Source organism: Podarcis pityusensis (genome assembly GCF_964106645.2).
Source record: "Podarcis pityusensis genome assembly, chromosome: Z".
Classification (NCBI taxonomy): Eukaryota; Metazoa; Chordata; class Lepidosauria; order Squamata; family Lacertidae; genus Podarcis; species Podarcis pityusensis.
The window spans coordinates 45922885-45941188 of NC_138044.1; the positions used below are offsets into that span (position 1 = coordinate 45922885).

At 44.4% G+C, this 18304-nt stretch overlaps 1 protein-coding gene across 6 annotated transcripts in view; it reads left to right on the plus strand.

Annotated features, from left to right (window-relative positions):
- FGF13 (fibroblast growth factor 13) overlaps positions 1-18304 on the plus strand; it is a 232320-nt gene that overhangs the window by 101244 nt on the left and 112772 nt on the right. For 3 of the 6 annotated variants that reach the window (XM_080990112.1, XM_080990117.1, XM_080990113.1), the window contains exon 3: positions 17046-17309. The exons of 1 other annotated variant lie outside the window; for it this stretch is intronic. In XM_080990112.1, the coding sequence (XP_080846238.1) occupies positions 17046-17309 (264 nt within the window). The remainder of the gene's footprint in view (positions 1-17045; positions 17310-18304) is intronic. 2 more of the 6 variants (XM_080990114.1, XM_080990116.1) reach the window with 1 other exon arrangement.

Consider the following 18304-nt stretch of genomic DNA (forward strand, 5'->3'; position numbering starts at 1 on the left):
GCCGAGGGCCTTCTGACGATTCCCTCATTGCGAGAAGCAAAGCTACAGGGAACCAGGCAGAGGGCCTTCTCGGTAGTGGCGCCCGCCCTGTGGAACGCCCTCCCATCAGATGTCAAAGCGATAAACAACTACCTGACATTCAGAAGACATCTTAAGGCAGCCCTGTTCAGGGAAGTTTTTAATCTGTGATATTTTAGTGTATTTTTGGTTTCTATGGAAGCTGCCCAGAGTGGCTGGGGAAACCCAGCCAGATGGGCGGGGTACAAATAAAAAATTATTATTATTATTATTATTATTATTATATAGGGAATGTTTGAAATGCCAGATGTTTCTGAACTACAACTTCCATCATCAATGGCTGCTGGCCCCTTTGATGGGGGTTGTAGCTGAAAAACATGGTGAGGAGGCAAAGGTCCACTACTCCTGAAAGAGAGGACTATCTTCTGTGTGGGTTTCAAAGAGTTGATTGTCTATAAATCAGAACAGGTGACTATTCTAAATGTTAGCAGCATGTTTTAGAAATCAGAGCTGCAAACCACAATACCACGAAACAAGCTCGTATCCGTAAATAATACTGTCACTGAACAACCCATTTCATTATCAACATTTCATCAGAGTTTAGCTACTACAGTAATTAATCTGTGGGCTGTGGGTTAAACCGCAGAGCCTAGGACTTGCTGATCAGGTCGGTGGTTCGAATCCCCGCAACGGGGTGAGCTCCCGTTGCTCTGTCCCTGCTCCTGCCAACCTAGCAGTTTGAAAGCACGTCAAAGTGCAAGTAGATAAATAGGTACCACTCCGGTGGGAAGGTAAATGGCGTTTCCGTGCGCTGCTCTGGTTTGCAAGAAGTGGCTTAGTCATGCTGACCACATGACCCGGAAGCTGTACGTCGGCTCCCTCGGCCAATAAAGTGAGATGAGCGCCGCAACCCCAGAGTCGGTGACGACTGGACCTAATGGTCAGGGGTCCCTTTACTTAACGTATATGAATAAACAAAGCATTGCAATAAGCAGTTTGTAACAATACAATAACACATACATTTCAAGATGTTAAAGGTAACACTCTCTATAAACATTTCATAAAAAATATTTTGTGTTCATACTGCAACTGATAACTATGATGCCAGCTTTTTTTAAAAAAAAGAACAAAAAACAAACACCAGTTCCTGTGCTGATAACAGCAAGTGGATGTGCTGATATTATCAAGTCATCATGCTTATCTTGCTGCCAGGAAAAGACATACCTACTGACTTCTGTATGTGGGGTAGAACAGAAGCAAAAGAGGGTGGAGTAACAAATGCACATCTTTCTCCGTCTTCCAATCAGGCAAGCAAGAAACATTATCAGCCAGGGAAAAATGTACAAGGCACAAAGCAGGGTTGCAAGGTATGTGGCCTGGGGTGTTCCAAGGACCAGATAGCAATTCTTGGCCTCAAGTTACCCACCCCTCTCTTAAAGGCACAAGAAGAAGCCCAGCTCCCCCACCTCAAAGAGCTGTCAACCGGGGAACATCACCTGTTTGAAAAATAAATGTAAGAATATAGATATCCTTTGGGAAACTTGATCACCAGAGCCAGCCCAATACATTTTGCTCCCTGTTAACATAGGGAGGATAACATAGGGTTGCCATATTTCAAAAAGTAAAAATCCAGACACAAAAGTTGATGAGCTGTTTCAGACAACCAAACCTGGCTAGGCTGGGTATGTTATCCTTAGGATAACATAGTTTTGCCTCTCCCCACCAATTCCACATACAAATGGCAGCTGAATTGGCTATTGACTCTGAACTTCAACACTAGCAATGAGACAGTGCCCTCTATTGCACCTGAGGACAGCAAGCTGGCTTAGGGTCTGCATGGCACACACGCAGCTCTGTCTGCTCCTGAAGTAGCTGCTTCACCCTGCCTGATGGTTGGGCCGGCTCTGTTTATTGCTTCTGCGGCAGGAAGAACTGAAATTAAACATTCCCCCCCCCCCTTGTTTATTGGCAAACAATACCAGAGGGAGCCTGAAGCTGCAGCCAGCTTGCATTGGCATTCCAAGCACACAGGCTCAACTTGTAGAAAACAAAGAGAGGATCGATGTCAGTTCCAGCTGCTGAGTGCCGAAGGAGAACTGGCTACAGGTTTTTCTCTGGCCCAGATTGGGCCAAGGCTTTGCCATGACAACCCACAACCACTGCTTTCCGTCTCCCCACATTTAGTTTTGTAGTGCACCAGTCCACTAATGCAAGGGTGTGTGTTTGTGTGTGTGGAGAAACTGAAGGAGGAATGGAAGATAGAGAAGAACTGCTCAAGCTGACTTCCTTGAGCCAAAGGAGAGGCGCATGGCACAGGATATGCCAGAGTGCACTTGCTAAACTGTGAAGCAAGTGCCTTTTCCTGGAATCATGAAGACAGAAACACCCAAAGTCTGCCATGTGCACATAGAGGAAAGCATGCAGGGAGACATATACATTTCAACCTGATCCGCACTGGCCTCAGTGTCAGACCTTGGTGTCTCAGATTTTAATGGCGCCCTGTGCAACAGCAAAATACATCAACCCCCTTGCCTCTTGTCTTCCATTGGATGTCATAGTTGCAGCACCTGCTTCGGCACCCCAGAAGCTCCACACCTGGTGCAACCACACCGGCTTCATTTCCCTAGATCTGCCTTTGCAGTACTTTCAGTGATGCCATTAGGACACTTTCAGCTTGGAATGGGGAACCAAGAGCCAAGTGCTTCCTTCTCTGTCTGGCCCTCATAATTCTTCTTGGGCCATGCTCCTTGCTGAACCCCCCCCCTCACAATTTCTTTGCCTGGTTAGAATATGTCCTTGAATTCTCATAATGCTTCTTGGTTGTCTGGACAGAAGACAGGGAGGGTCTCTGAGAGAGCATGTGTGTATGTATGCACATGCACGCCTGTGTCCACATGTATGCGCAGAAACTGAAATACTGTACAAAGGAGAAATTGACACTCATGGCTCCCCACCACTTTTGTGTCTGGCCCCTGCCCACTACTGGCATCTAGGCCTTCAGAGGTTGCCCTGGAAAAGGTCTACAAAAGGGCATATGCTAGGGCAAAGTGTGAAAATAAAATGCAAATTGCATTATGTTAGGGGAAATAATTACTTTGGGGGGAAATAGCCAAAATTGAATATAAAGATGTATGTGGTTGGAGAAATTTGCACTAAAAAATTGATGAATTTTCATATGCTTTTAACAAATGTGTGTGAAAATGTGGTGAACTCAATTTAAGATTCCAGTGTGGTGTAGTGGTTAAGAGCAGTAGACTCGTAATCTGGTGAACTGGGTTCGTGTCCCCGCTCCTCCTCATGCAGCTGCTGGGTGACCTTGGGCTGGTCACACTTCTCTGAAGTCTCTCAGCCTCAGTCACCTCACAGAGTGTTTGTTGTGGGGGACGAAGGGAAAGGAGAATGTTAGCCTCTTTGAGACTCCTTCGGGTAGTGATAAAGCAGGATATCAAATCCAAACTCTTCTTCTTTGGCAATCACTCGTAGCTGAGTAAGATTGTCTTCCATGAATATGGTCTTAACAGTGAGTCCGTAAGTGACTGTGAAGCCAACTCTGGATCCGCACATCCTTCCACGGTGGGAACATAGGTTTCTGGGTGGGAGTTGTAGCAGGATGAAAAATCTGAGAGAATTTGAAATTGAAAGATTAGAAATATATTACGTCTCACCTTAGTAGAAACCAGGTGGCCTGTGTGCCTGCTCAGACTGCTGTTGATGGACACCCTTAAGGCCAACTCTGCTCTCCCATCTTTGGGTTATTTATTTTTAAACTGGACTTTGGACCACAAAGCCCTTCAAATAGAGTTATCCTTGAAATAGAGGACTGTCACTCAGAACCTAGGACACATGGCATCCCTTCAATTAGAGTACAGTGGTACCTCTGGTTGTGAACGGGATCCATTCCGGAGCCCCGTTCACAACCTGGGCAGAACGCAACCAATGTCTGCACATGCGCAGGTCGCGATTCGCTGCTCCTGTGCATGTGTGAGCGGTGAAACCCGGAAGTAACCCTTTCCGGTACTTCTGGGTCGCCGTGGGATGCAGCCTGAAAACGCGCAACCTGAAGCAAAAGTAACAAGAGGTATGACTGTACACCATGAAATGGAGAACCTTCCCCCAACCAGGTTTGCTGATGACAGATGTAGTTCAGGAGGGCACTTGGCTGGAACAGAGGACTATCCTTGGGAAACCTTGCAAGTAGAGGAGTGTCCTCTCTAAAGCAGGACACCTGACCACCCTCATCCTCTCTGCATGCATCTGACAATATGGATGGAGTATAGTAACTGTGACCGACTTTGTAAGGTGGTTGTAGGAATTCTTGAGCTTAGGTATGAGAAGCATCTGAGCACTTGAAATGCGTGACTCTGTGGTTAGGTTTTAAAGATTCATGGGCACTTGAAGCCAATGAGCCTCCACCTGACTCTTCTGTGTCCTGAGGGGGATATAGATAATATATGTGGCTTTCACAGGCAGCCTGTGGTTTAGTTATGTGAGGCCTGGGATTAGGGAGGAGGGGGGGGGGGAATCTAGTGGTGTCTGCATTGTTTTGTTCCTTGGGAGTGATCTTTCAATTAATGCAGGCAAAGCCAGCAAGTAGGGCCACACTGGCGCCTTATGGTGCAACTGGTGGGTGCAATTATGGTGTGTGCATGATAATGTCAAATGCCACCAAAGACACAAGCCAAAGAATTTGCAAACTGTGCTCTCTTGAACCCAGTGCTCACACTGCAATTGGTGAGAGCACCAATTAAACACTGCCCCTCCTGTTCCTGCATTCTAAACAAAGGAATGTGTCTTAGGTTAAGCACAAGCTTTTCTTAAACTGCATTACGCATCATTAAGAAATACAAAAAGGCTACCTGCCCGAATGAGCTCAAATGCTCCCGTCTTTGTTGCCTGTCGCTGACAGTGGGCACTAGTGGAATATTCTGTGCAAAGTGCTGCTCCTTTCTGTTTTCCAGCAGAGGCTCACTGAACAAGCCCCCATACAAAAACCACACACAGGCACAAAGCTCTCTCTCTCTCTCTCTCTCTCTCTCTCTCTCTCTCTCTCTGTGTGTGTGTGTGCGCGCGCGCACAAACAGATACGGCAGCAATGCTGTTATCAAGCCAACTTGCTCTGATTTGATCTGGTGGCTCTAGAAGAGGTTTGGTCTGGGGGGGACCGGACCAAATGGCTGAACCCCACAAATGTGTTGGCTTGTTACCCAGTTACAAGTGGGGTGGGGTAGGGTGGGTGTTAGAGGAGGGGTAGTACCTCTGGTGGGGGGCATGCCATGCTCCTTCTGGGGTAGTTTGTCCACCTTTGGTCCCCACCAAAAATGTTTATGTTAAGATAAAATTGCACTAAAATGCTGACATTTTTCATGTGGACTTAAAAAATAGCAATCACAGACTGATGTGGACATGCGGCAAACTGAACCTAAGATTGGGAAAACGTGAAACAGAGAGAAACTGAAATTGACAGATTTGTGCACTTAAGCAGAGGTGTAGATGAGCTGTCCTACCCTCCAAACTCTGATAATCCCCTCTTTCTAACACAAGAGAGAGATCTTCAGCTATCGCCTAACCATTGCCCCCACTGAAGAAGCACCAGACAATCATTCTGGACTATTAAACAGCAATCTGCCAAAGGGAAATGGCCATTCAGGAAGCAGGAACACCATTTAGGATGCAATAATATGTTCTGCTTTTTTTCTGTTTCCATGCATCACGCAGCCATGTCTCACTTAGCCACAGTGTTTGCACAATGTCCCTTCTCAAGTTCCTTCACCTGCTCACTGATGAGTCAAGGTCCATAGGCAGCTATGTTCACAGAATGATATGTACTTGAAGTAAAATTGCTTTTGCTACTTAGCACAATACCATTTCTGTATGCAAAAAGCTGGGAATATATATTAAAATATTCTTTCCTGGCCAAATGTTGCAAGGTTGAAAAGAATGAAACACACTGTTAATTTCCCCTTTCCTTTTTATGAGGCTTTCCAGAGCCACGAGCACGGCAGGGAACAAAGGCAACGTTGGCTGTCCAAAGGAGACTTCCAGGAAACAAGCTCACGGAGCACAATGAAACTGAATAGAAGGCTCTCTCTCTCCCCACTTCCCTGATGCTTTCAGCATGATTCATTGGTGGTGTGTTAATTGGGTTATAGATCCTCAAGGATGTTTCTGGAGAAAGTGTTTGGCTCAGGCAACATTGCAGGCAAGCCTTTCTGCAGTTTCTTCCAAAACTTAGAAACATATGAAACAGGTTCATGGGATTAGACCCAAGCTTCATGGGGTGTCCGTAGTACAGTGGTAAAACACCAGCTGTGCATGCAGGACAGGGGTGGGGGAAGCATTCTTTTTTCTTGCCAGCCTCAGGGTCACATTCATTCAGGAACAAGCTTACAAGGGCCACATGCCAGGGTTTGTAGGGCCACAGGCAAAAATGAGTAGAGCAATAGAGGTGGCACTTTCTTCTTCTTCTTCTTCTTCTTCTTCTTCTTCTTCTTCTTCTTCTTCTTCTTTATACCCCGCCTTCCCCGGCCAAAACCGGGCTCAGAGCAGCTAACATCAAATGTTTAACACATTAACATAAAATCAGACAATCAATTAAAATGCCTCCTAAAATCAAATCAAGGGACGCGGGTGGCACTGTGGGTTAAACCACAGAGCCTAGGACTTGCCAATCAGAAGGTCGGCGGTTTGAATCCCCACGACGGGGTGAGCTCCCGTTGCTTGGTCCCTGCTCCTGCCAACCTAGCAGTTCGAAAGCACATCAAAGTGCAAGTAGATAAATAGGTACCACTTTGGCGGGAAGGTAAACGGCGTTTCCGTGCGCTGCTCTGGTTCGCCAGAAGTGGCTTAGTCATGCTGGCCGCATGACCTGGAAGCTGTATGCCTGCTCCCTTGGCCAATAAAGCGAGATGAGCGCCGCAACCCCAGAGTGGTCCACGACTGGACCTAATGGTCAGGGGTCCCTTTACCTTTACCTTTAAAATCAAATCAGGATCAGAATAAAATCCAGTCAGATGGCAACCCGCAGATTAGGGTTGGGGACCTTAAATGCTCACCAGGCCCAACTGGTTGTGTTGAACTTATATGAGCCTGTGAGAAAAATTGGGAGGTCACTTTCATGCAAGTTCTTATGAAAGGGGAGAGGGAGTCAGACTGAACCCCAACCAAAGGCCTGGCGAAGCTCCCGTCTGAGAAATCCTTCAGTGACCATCTATCAGAAGTGACCATGTAGCAACCTTACTTTAATGTGGGGAAGAGGAACCTGGTGCCCTCCAGATGTTATTGGACTCCAGTTCCTATCACCCATAGCCATTTGCCATGCTGGCTGGGGCTTATGGGAGGTGTAGTCTAACAATATCTGCAAGGCTACAGGTTACCGACTCCTGCCTTAAAGTATTGAACAGGTAAACTGCAGGCAATGAATAATTCTGACACATTTAGAAGGATGCCTTCCCACTTTAAATATTTCTGTGCTTTCAGCAATCAAATGGATAGTATTGAAACTTTCCATAAAGCCTTTCTCTGTGTATGATGGACAGCATCACTGGACTCAGTTGGGTCCTGGTCCACAAGGCATCTGGTTCACCATGGTGAGAGCAGGACGCTGGTCTAGATGAGTCTTTGGTATGATCCAGCAGGGCTGCCTTTATGTGCAGAGCCCCAAATTTTTAAAAAGTGGGCCTCGCCCAGTGCTTTAAATGGAAAACAGCTTTGGCTTCTTTGTGGATGTTGTTCCCTTTTGCATCAAAATGTCAGACTATCTGACAAAATGTGTTGCACTGTGTGAAGTTGGTTGGATCCATTTTCCCATGAAGACAGGCCAAGGTGAAGGAGCCTTTTTAGTTGAGAAAACCAACCAACCAACCAACCAACCAACCAACCAACCAACCAACCACCTAACCAACCAACCATACAACTATAAAGGGACTGAGATTTATAAAATTATGCTTGGGGTAGAAAACATGAATACAGATTGTTTTCTTAACTCCCTACCAGTACCCCAGGGAATTATAGAATTATTTGGTCATCCACCGAGGTAGGCAGGGAGTTTTGGATGTGACCACAGGCTGAGAAGACATGGTGTGCCAGGAGACTCAGTCCTAAGCCAGGAGTCTTCCCGGGGGGATCCCCTACATTTCTTTATTTCCAGCAAGATTTACTATGTAATTTTTGAATATAATAAGAATGTGCATATACTTTTGGAAGATGAGCCTATGCAAATAAAATAATAGTTATAACAACAGCCCCTCCTCATTGGCACCCCTGCTTCACAGTCTTGAGGCTGTTTTGAGAAGTGGCTCAGTTTCACTCGGACCCCTGGAAAGCTTCTGAGTAACACAAAAGCATCACTGACGGAGCTGCATTGCCCCTGTCAGAATTCTGACATCTTAAGCTTGCTGCACACATGGAATCAGCTTTACAGAGACAATTATCTCACTCTTTGCCGAGGAAGCAGATGCTTTGCAGTAGCACAGTATCATTCCCAGCTTGTCACTGGGGTGCTATAAGTGAAATGGGGGTGTGATGCAAAATGCAATAATTATATTTAGTTGCCCAAGAGCTGAGACAAGGACAGCAAAGTTATGGGGCTGTTTTAATTGCTGGAGCAGCCTGGGCGGGGGGATGGGGTAAGAACACAGATTAAACTGTATACTTTTGTACTTGCTCCTTGTTTTTAAAAAATTCAAACATTTCCTGTAAGGTGTGTGTGTGAGAGAGAGAGTGTGGGGTGTGTGTGACTAAAATTGGGGTCTTCAGAAAGCTTTGAGGGTGCCCTCTAGGCTGTAGTACCAGCCTGCCTGGGAACTAGTCAGCTGACACCCCCCCCCCCAAAGCCGATCAGATCTTCTTCTCGGTCTGCCTGCCTGGGCTTAAACCTTTGTCGCTAGTTAGATCTTGCCTGACTTTGACTTCACAACTTCCCCCAGCTCCCTCTGATCCCTGGTTCTTGCTTTGGAAGTCAATCGCTACCAGTGCTCAAGGATGACAGGACAGTAAAGTCCTCTTAACTGTGTACTAGCGTTTCCAAAGGGAATGCTCTGCAAGCACATTCCTGCTGCCTAGTACCTTAACAGAGTTTGAAAACTTTCTTACACCTGGAAATAAAGACTTCATCACCCCACTTTCTAAAGCAGAGGCAATTTATAGCTCATTGATGTGGTGATATCTTCATTTCATGACAGGCATTTATCTTTAGCAGTCATGATATACAGTTATAAGCAAAAGTGCTGCGGTATTAACTTTGCGTACCAGTGTCAGAAATATAATGATTACCCTCCTCCAGCTCTTCACTGTGCTTGCTGATTTGAGTCATATTTCATGCCTTTTAATGTGGTGGACATCAAGGCAACTGTGTCACACTGGTTGGTGTAAGACGAGTGTGTGTTTGCATGTCAGAGAGAAAGGAAGAGGGAGAGGGGGAGGGAGGGAGAAAGATATTGGCTTATATGGTTGCTGAGTTCTGCCACACTCTACTGTGACCAAAACACAGAATCTGGGGTGGAGCTATGCAGCTGAAGGAGCAGACTATGTAAATAAGGGGCTCCTTGATTCCTCATAGCTACTAAATGTAAGAAATGAAAATCAGGCAAGGCTAAAATATTGGAGGGACAGAAAAGCACACATGGGGAAAGAGTAGCAGAATAGCAACATTGCCCAATGACATCCACTTTTGTGTCATGCCACACTTCACTGTTGTCAAAGAAATTTAATGCAACATGGCAGTAGATCGATCATAAAGTCACCGTTCCATAACAACTGGTAATGTAATGCAAAATGAACATTAGAAACTGGGATAGAAGATCTAGCATTATAACCAGGATAACTAACACAATAATCCCTATGTTTGAATGCACTTTCAGAGTTATGGATGTGTCTCTTACACTCCACAGACATTCCTCCATTCAGGCAAGCAAAATGAAATTCTCACAGTTCAACGACACATTCCAGCCAGGCACAGGCACTCAAAAACTGGACCAATGAGGAGTCTGACCTGGGGATGGGCAAACCCTGAGGGAAGTTTCAGGGGCCACATTCACCCTGGGGTCTAAGGTTCCCCACCTTTGCTCTGAAGAAATCCATCTCCATATCCCTCATTCAAGTAGCTGCACTCACAAAGTTCATAAGCCTTTATTGACTCCACTGCATAAATCCCTCCTGTGTGCTTGACCCTTTGTGGCTTACATGACTTTCTCTCTCACACCTGCAACATTTCCTAGCTCACCAGACTATATTGCCAATGCCCCCTTTGACGGAAGGCTGTTAAACATTTCACTCTAATGGGTGTGCTGGAGTAGTATTTAAGATTGTGGACTTGTGTGTGTTCATTGGGTCCATTAAATTGTCCATATCTGCCACTGCATCAAGAAACAGACTTCCATGGGTGTGCATGTTGTTGTTGTTGTTTTAAAAAAGCCAGGCTTATTGTGATTCTGGGTTCTTCAACGAATTCCTTTCCTGGCTTTAGACCATTCATCATGTTAAGAGATGTTTTACTGTGTTTTACAGCGATGGCATCAATCATATCACAGGGAAAGTCCCCTCTGCATTCAAATAATATTTTATGACAATTTCAGATTCCAGGAATGGCTTCCAAATGGTGAGAATACAGAGCTAGTCAGCAGGTTGAGAAAAATTGTGTGGTGTAGCCCTTTGGGAACTGGAACCATGACACTTCTCCATCTGCTGGGGAATTTTTTTCATGGGCCATGGATCACATTCCCAGGAGCCACATGACAGGTGGAGCCAGAGGCAGAAGTGGGTGGAGCAATCAATGTGACTCTTAATTCTGTACAGTGTATTACATTCCACTCATACAAAGGATGGGTCTCCAGCCTCCATCGTGACAACCAAGATACAGGATCAGAGTTTAAGGAATGAGGGCAAAAGCACTTCCAGGGGGTACAGGTCAGGACTTTTGAGGGTTGTGGCATGGCCTCAGGAGATTCCCAAGGACCATAAAGAGGTATCAAGGGCCACATTTGGGCCCCAAACCTGAAGATCCCACCACTGATCTACTGATGGGCAGCAGCTCCATGGATTTTCAGACAACTGTTTTCTGTAGGCCTACCTGGAGATGCTGGGGACTGAACCTGAGATTTTTGATATTCAAAGCATGAGCTCTTACCACTGAGCTACAACTCTGACCTCCGACATTTTTCAGTATTTTTATGCCAATCCTTGGCATCTCCAGCAGTTTTCAGAATGGAGCCCTGGAGGCAGTGCTGAACTAGATGGATCAATACCCTGGCTCAGTACAACTCAGCATATTACACTGGGTTATCACCGTATCATACTTTCCTATCCATCAAGGCATGCAGAAAGTCCCAGGTTCAATCTTTGACATCCCCAGGCAGAGACCCCTGTCTTAAATCCTGGAGAGCTGCTTCCAGTCAGTGTAAATAATAATGAGCTCAATGGACCAATAACCTGACTTGGTCTAATGCAACTTGCTATGCTCCTGCTTAAACCAGCCCTTTATGCAGACCCATAACAACTGGGACCTTGCATTATTTTTTTAGGACAAGGAACATAGCCCAGCACACATACTCAGCATGCAGAAGTTCAGTTCCTGACTATCTCCATCTAGGTTTCGGAGGGACATCTGTCTGAAACCCAGCTACTAGTCAATGTTGTTGATGCTGAGTTGACTCAACCAATGGTCTGACTTGGTATAATGCAACATCCTGTGCCAACCTAGACAGAGTGTCTCAGTGGGGTGTGGGTCTTCACTGAAATGACAGGGGCTGTAACCCAGAGGCGTAGCGTGGGTTGCTGGCACCCAGGGTGGGGTACGTGTTGCACCCTCCTGGTGGAATGGGCAGCGGTCAGTCCCTTTGCCTGCCAGCATCTCAAGGAAGTCTTTCCTTGCAAACTAGCCCCAACCTGGGAGCAGAGATAAGGCAGAGAAACAAGAAGTCAGGAGTGGGCTATACAGAGGACAGAAATGATGAAAATTCAGAAAGTGCAGATAAGTTGATGTGAGAGCTGAACAGAGATGCAATGAATGTTTGCGAATTGCCGCTTATGAAGTGAATATTCACTGTTGTGGAGAAATGTCCCAAGCAAGTAATGTATTGCCTGATCAATGGAGGAGAGAGGAGAAGTCAGAAAATCACCCTACCTAACGCAGAACAACCAGAAAATCCCGTGCTTTGAAGAGGTTGGCAGGGCTGGCGCACAAAAGTCTGACATGATATGTGGCAGTTAGCCAGGACAGGCTGTGCAATGGATGGAAGAACCAAAGGGCAGTGGCAGCACCAGGGAGTGTGAAACAGCTGGTCAGTGCTTTGAATCAGAGACTAATAATTCAAGGTGCTGGTTTTAACCTTTAAAGAATTAAATGGCTCAGACCACAATACCTGAAGGATCACCTCACTCCATATAAACCATCCCAGACACTGTGATCATCATCTGAGGCCCTCCTTCATGTGCCTCCTCCTTGAGAGGTCCAGAGGATGGCAACACAAGAATGGGCCTTCTATACTGGCTCCCTATCTGTGGAATGCTCTCCCCAGAGAGGTTCACCTGGCACCTTCATTAGGTGCAAGGCAAAAGTGTTCCTCTTCAACCACACTGTTGGCTGATTAATATTCTACAGCCTTTTAAATGTAACTGTGGGAAGGGGGGGGGTGTTGTTTTGCTGTTTTGTTTTTACTTATTTGCTTGCTTTTATCCTGTATTTTATTCTGTGAATCCCCCTGAGATCTTATAATGAAGGGCAGTACATAAATCTAAAAAATAAAATAAAAGGGAAAAGATCCTGATGAACAGAATTGTCCAGATCATGTGATGGCTGTTATTCAAGAAGGCAGCAATATCCATCAAGAAAAAATTGAAGGTTTCAAACTTACTTTATTTATTTAACTTAAAAAATCTTGTATATGACTATTCATTTGCGTGTGTGTGTGTGATTTACAACTGTAGAAAATAAAACCATACAATAAAAATATTTTAAAAAATAGAAACCAGACACCGGCTAGCTATTGTGGAAATAGGTATTCTTAATTGCCTGTATAAGCCTGGTGGAATGGAAAAGTTTTCAGAAGGCTTTTGGAAACTGGCACAGAAGCTGCCAGCAGACTCTCTGTTGGCAGAGTGTTCCTACGGTACTTTGCTGAGGACACTATATGGCTGAGTTTCTTGCTGTTATCAAGTGAGCCTCGCCAACTTGCTGAATATCCAGCGATGCTCCTGCTGATGACCTGTGCTCAGTCTGGAATATAAGGGTTCAGGCAGTCCCCGAAGGACCCTGGACCTAAGTGGTTCAGGGCTTTTGTAAATTAATACATCTCTACAAAACAGGGAGGAGAGGGAGCAAGAGAGAAACTAAGATCTTCTTGTTCTTTTTTTCTCTCTTGCAAGTGTCCTAGTTTCAGAGTCATTTTGTCAGATTAATCCCAAGCAGAAATATTTGCTTTCTCTCCCCCCCCCCCCGCACCTTTAGCAAGCTCTGTGCAGAACTAAATTTTTGGCATGACATTTTGTGGTGGTGGGGAGGGGGAATTACTAGCTTTGAAGACAACCTCCAGCTTCTCCCTGCTGCTACGAAGTTCATGAAAGCTCGCTTCTTAGTGATATCAACTCTGCCATGCTTTGCTAAATTCCCTTGAAATAAAAGCTGGCTCTTATTTTTAAGAGCAGTTACCCAGCAACACAGCCTCATGCCCTCCCGGATTTCTGTTGCCTTCCTCCTCCACAACTCCCTCCCCACCAAAAAACAACAACCTTGCTTTGTTCTGCTGTTAATTTTATGTGCTGCTTTTAAGTGGTGCATTCGGGTGAGTGTGTTAATGATCATTACCAATGACTGTCTGTTACCCTGTGAAGCGTTTCCTGGTGATTAAAGGGGGCATGCAAACAGACAATTGAACCATAGACCAGGCTAAAGGCCACAGCCTGAGGCTGACTGCCTAATCCCATGGCCTGATTACTTCTGCAAAAGTCATTAAGGTTTTGACGGGCAAATAAAACAATGGACCAGTTCTGCGTCCTTCTTCTAGACCTGGAACAAATTGTCTATGTGGTTTGCAATTGATGTGGGCGCTTGCAGAACCGACTGCTCTTCCATACTAAAATGTGGCAGGGGGCACCCCTAGTATTTCATGGTGAGGCTAGGCTAGTCCTCTTTTTCCTTCCACTCCAGTTCTCCTAGATAAAGGATTTTTGAGGGGATGGCCCCTGGTTTATTACATACCCTCCAACATTTCACTGATGAAAATAGGGAGGTCCCATTCCATAATGATAATTTTAATATATATACCCCCAACATCTTACTGGGTTGCCCCAGCACTCTGGGCAGCTTCCAACATATAAAAACATAATTAATTAAAAAAATAAACTTCCCTATACAGGATTGGGGGTTGGACAACTCTGTACCCTCCAACATTTCTCCAATGAAAATAGGGACATCCTAAGGAAAAGCGGGACATTCCAGGATCAAATAAGAAACCGGGGATGGCTTCTCTAAATCAGGGATGTCCCTTGAAAATAGGGACACTTGGAGGGTCTGTGATTAAATTCCTTCCATATTAAGAATGAGCAAATGTGTGGATTTGTTTCCTGTCTGTTATTCATCTCCTGCCTCATCTTAACTCAGTTTGCCACAATTCTGCATTAGTTGGTTATTATTATTTTTAATTCCTCGGATTAAGCCATCGGTACATTTCTCCTAATAGAAACGTATGCAATTTCTCCTAATATAACTCTCTCACTTTTGTAAGTGATTTTCCCATATGTAAAGGAATTTGTATGCTATTTTCACTTAACATACACATTCTTATCCATGTTTTGTCCCTGTTATACACTTTCGGCTGAATTACTGAGTTGAAAAATTTGAAAGAAGCATTAATTTCATGTGTTATTCTGGGAAGTGCAAATTAGGTAGGTTTGCATTAAAATTCAAACTGAGCTGATTTTCTCCTCATCCCTCTTCCTGATGAAAGCCTGCATGTTCAGCTCTGTTCATCCCATTTCTTTTCTGCAAGGCCTTTGGAACAGCAAGCCATGAGAGCAAACTGTTCAAGTATTTTCTCCTTGTCACAACCTGCTGTTTTGCAGCACAGTCTGAGGTGCTTAGATGTTCAGCACTTATTCCACAAACAGTACTTACTGGGATGGTGACCTTGGGTGTGTTTTTTGGGGGGTGGTTCTATGGGCACCCTTGCTTTTAGTATCTATTTCTGTTATTCTTGTGTGAACTGCTTGGGGGACCTAAGCAGAGAGCCAGCGTGGTGTAGTGGTTAAGAGCGGTAGTCTTGTAATCTGGGAAACCGGGTTCGCATCTCCGCTCCTCCACATGCAGCTGCTGGGTGACCTTGGGCCAGTCACACTTCTCTGAAGTCTCTCAGCCCCACTCACCTCACAGAGTGTTTGTTGTGGGGGAGGAAGGGAAAGGAGAATGTTAGCCGCTTTGAGACTCCTGAAAGGGAGTGAAAGGCGGGATATCAAATCCAAACTCTTCTTCTTCTTCTTCTAGACTTAAAAATGGGAAACACATTTTTAAAACAACTTCATTTGCAAATTTCACTCAAGGCTGTGGACTTCACAACACTCAAACATCTCACAGGCTATGGAACTGGATTTCAAGGGGCACTTGTCTAGATCATGAAACCTGCTGATTTTTATTTTTTGAAATCCTGAAGTTTAGAAATCAGCTGCCAATGGATATGCATGAGGTTAAGGTTTTGAAAAAATTACTCCCCTGGTGGGCCCCAAGTGTTTGCATTTTATAATGCCTCCTGCAGAGCAGATTCGTTTGGAGAAAGCTAGTTATGCCCATTTGTTTCATTATGTCTGCTATGAGTAGGACAGATGAAAGAAAGTGCTTCTTCATGTAGTTAAACTACAGCAAGCTTCTACTATGTTCTTACAACTAGCAATTCTATAGATATAGGACCATGTGTTACCAGTGCTGAAATTACAACACTAGCTGCCAGTGAGCTAATGGGCCCAATTCAAAGTGGTAGAACCAGCGTGTAAAGCCCCAACGGGCTTGGGACCTGAGTGCCTTCCCTGGTATCAACTGTCTTGGACTACAATCAGCAGGTGAGGCCTTGGTGGTGGTTCCATGACTGGGGAATTTTTGCAATAAGGAAAGTGAAAGGAACACGCAAGGGGAAGTGTGGGATAGCCCTTTCTTTGATGCAACACCATCATGTGACATCTCCACAAACATATCAGATTGATCTGGAAATAGCTAACATTTGCCTAACTGCCCTGCCAATAACACAGGATGCAGTGCAAGCAGGAATCTTGATACCCCAAAGGCCTAACCCGTAGTTTGGAATGTCCCTGACAATATTCTCTGAAACATGATTTGGTTTCATGGCAGGCTTCCAGGGGTTCCTCAGCATATGAGCTGACACAGAAGTATTTTCTGGAATGTAGAATGCAGTGTTTGAATTATTAGGGGATGGGGTAAACCATGAGATCCCCCCACCCCACCCCACCCCACCCCAACATGCTCCCTCTCTTTGCGCCTTCTGGAACGAACTGTAAATTTGAATGCCAGTGAATGATGATCCGTCTTCTGAAAAAAAGTACCTTGGCCTATAGAGTCTAATAGCAATATGATGTGAGTAATGCTGGGTATCTGTGCAAATTGCTCATTGCTGTTCTGAATATAAAATGAGTAGCTCTGGCCATTAAAACCTGCATGATATCTTAGCTGTTACTGTATGTAATCTGCATGCAAAATATAGCCATGTATTCCACTAAAATGGTAGCAAAAAAGAGAGGTTATATGTGGTATAGATACCTTGTATTCAGTCTTTTCCCGAATACATTTTTAAGATATGTAAGCTACCTTTCTTAACACAGTATCCCTTCCTAGACAATGCTAGAAAGACTGGTGTAAGCATGGAAATATAGAAGTAAATGACTCCTATCCTCTTGTCTCCTCTTCCTCTGCCATCATAAGCCAGAGTACGTTAATTCTCGTCATTCTTTTCTTTTTCTCTCTACCAATGTTTTCCCCTCCCCTCCTCTCCCTGCTCCCATGTCCTTCTCTGCCCCTCCCTGTATCATTATAGAGTTGATTTGCTTCTCTAGATTTTTTTTCTTTGTTTTAATTTTATTTTTTCCCTTTCGTTCTAACTTAAGTTCATTTTGTTATGTGGTGACCACAGTTATGGATGACGCTCCCCCCGGCACACAGGAATATATTATGTTACGGCAAGATTCCATCCAATCTACGGAATTAAAGAAAAAAGAATCCCCCTTTCGTGCTAAATGTCACGAAATCTTCTGCTGTCCTCTGAAGCAAGTGCACCTCAAAGAGAACACAGAACCTGAAGGTTTGTGCACCACGAGATCCATGTTCGTTTTCTTTTTCCCGGTTTTTAAATTTTTTATTTTCCTTTCCTTTGTTTTTGTTTTTTTCGGAGAGAGCGTGCCTGTCCTACGGATTGTGTCTTGTGTGTTCTTTGGCCTGTGTTTAATATAATGCAACTGGATGCAGCAATTTGCCTGGGGTTCATGTATCACCCTCTGCTACTTTGCTTGCTTGTTAATGTCTGATACGAGTCATGGGCCACTGTATAAAATATAATTCACTGATATAGGAAAACCTTTTGTGGGTGTGTGGGTGTATGTGTGTATGTATGTATATATGTATATATATATATAAGTATATGTATATATATAAATATATATATATATATATAATAGTTGACAATGCTTTAAAAATTACTGATCAAAACTTTTATTTCTGTCCATTTTCATCATTACACTTGCCTTTTGGCTGCCAAAACTTGCTTGCTTTTTCTAAAACAGCATCTTAACAGCTCCCTCTTCTCTCTCTTCACCTGAGAAGTTCTCCTCCACCTTAGTATTTCAAAGTTGCATTCAGCTGGGAATAAATATTAGATCGCACTTAAAGCTGGATTCTCTGACACTTTTACACTTCATAAAGCTTTTGCGCATTGCTGTCCAAAAAAAAAAAGGCTTATAAAAGCTGTAGTTTGGCAAAGCAGGATAAGTTGAATGTACTGCACGCCCGGTTGCATTTTGGAGAAGTTCTGTGCATGCAGTAGAGCTAATGTCTGAGTGGAATGTTTCCTTTTTATTTTCCAGAGATGGTAATCAGGTATGGGTGACCACTTGCTTGCTTGTTCCCCAGAAACTATTAATAAGAAAGCCTGTCAGTTTGGGGTATATATGAGCTTAAACATCCACCCTCTCCAGACAACCTAATTCTTGATTTTCTGTAATGCTGTTTTTATATGTTTTCCACTACTGCCTCAATTCCTATCTGGTAAGACTTTGCACGTTTTACATGAGCTTCTATATA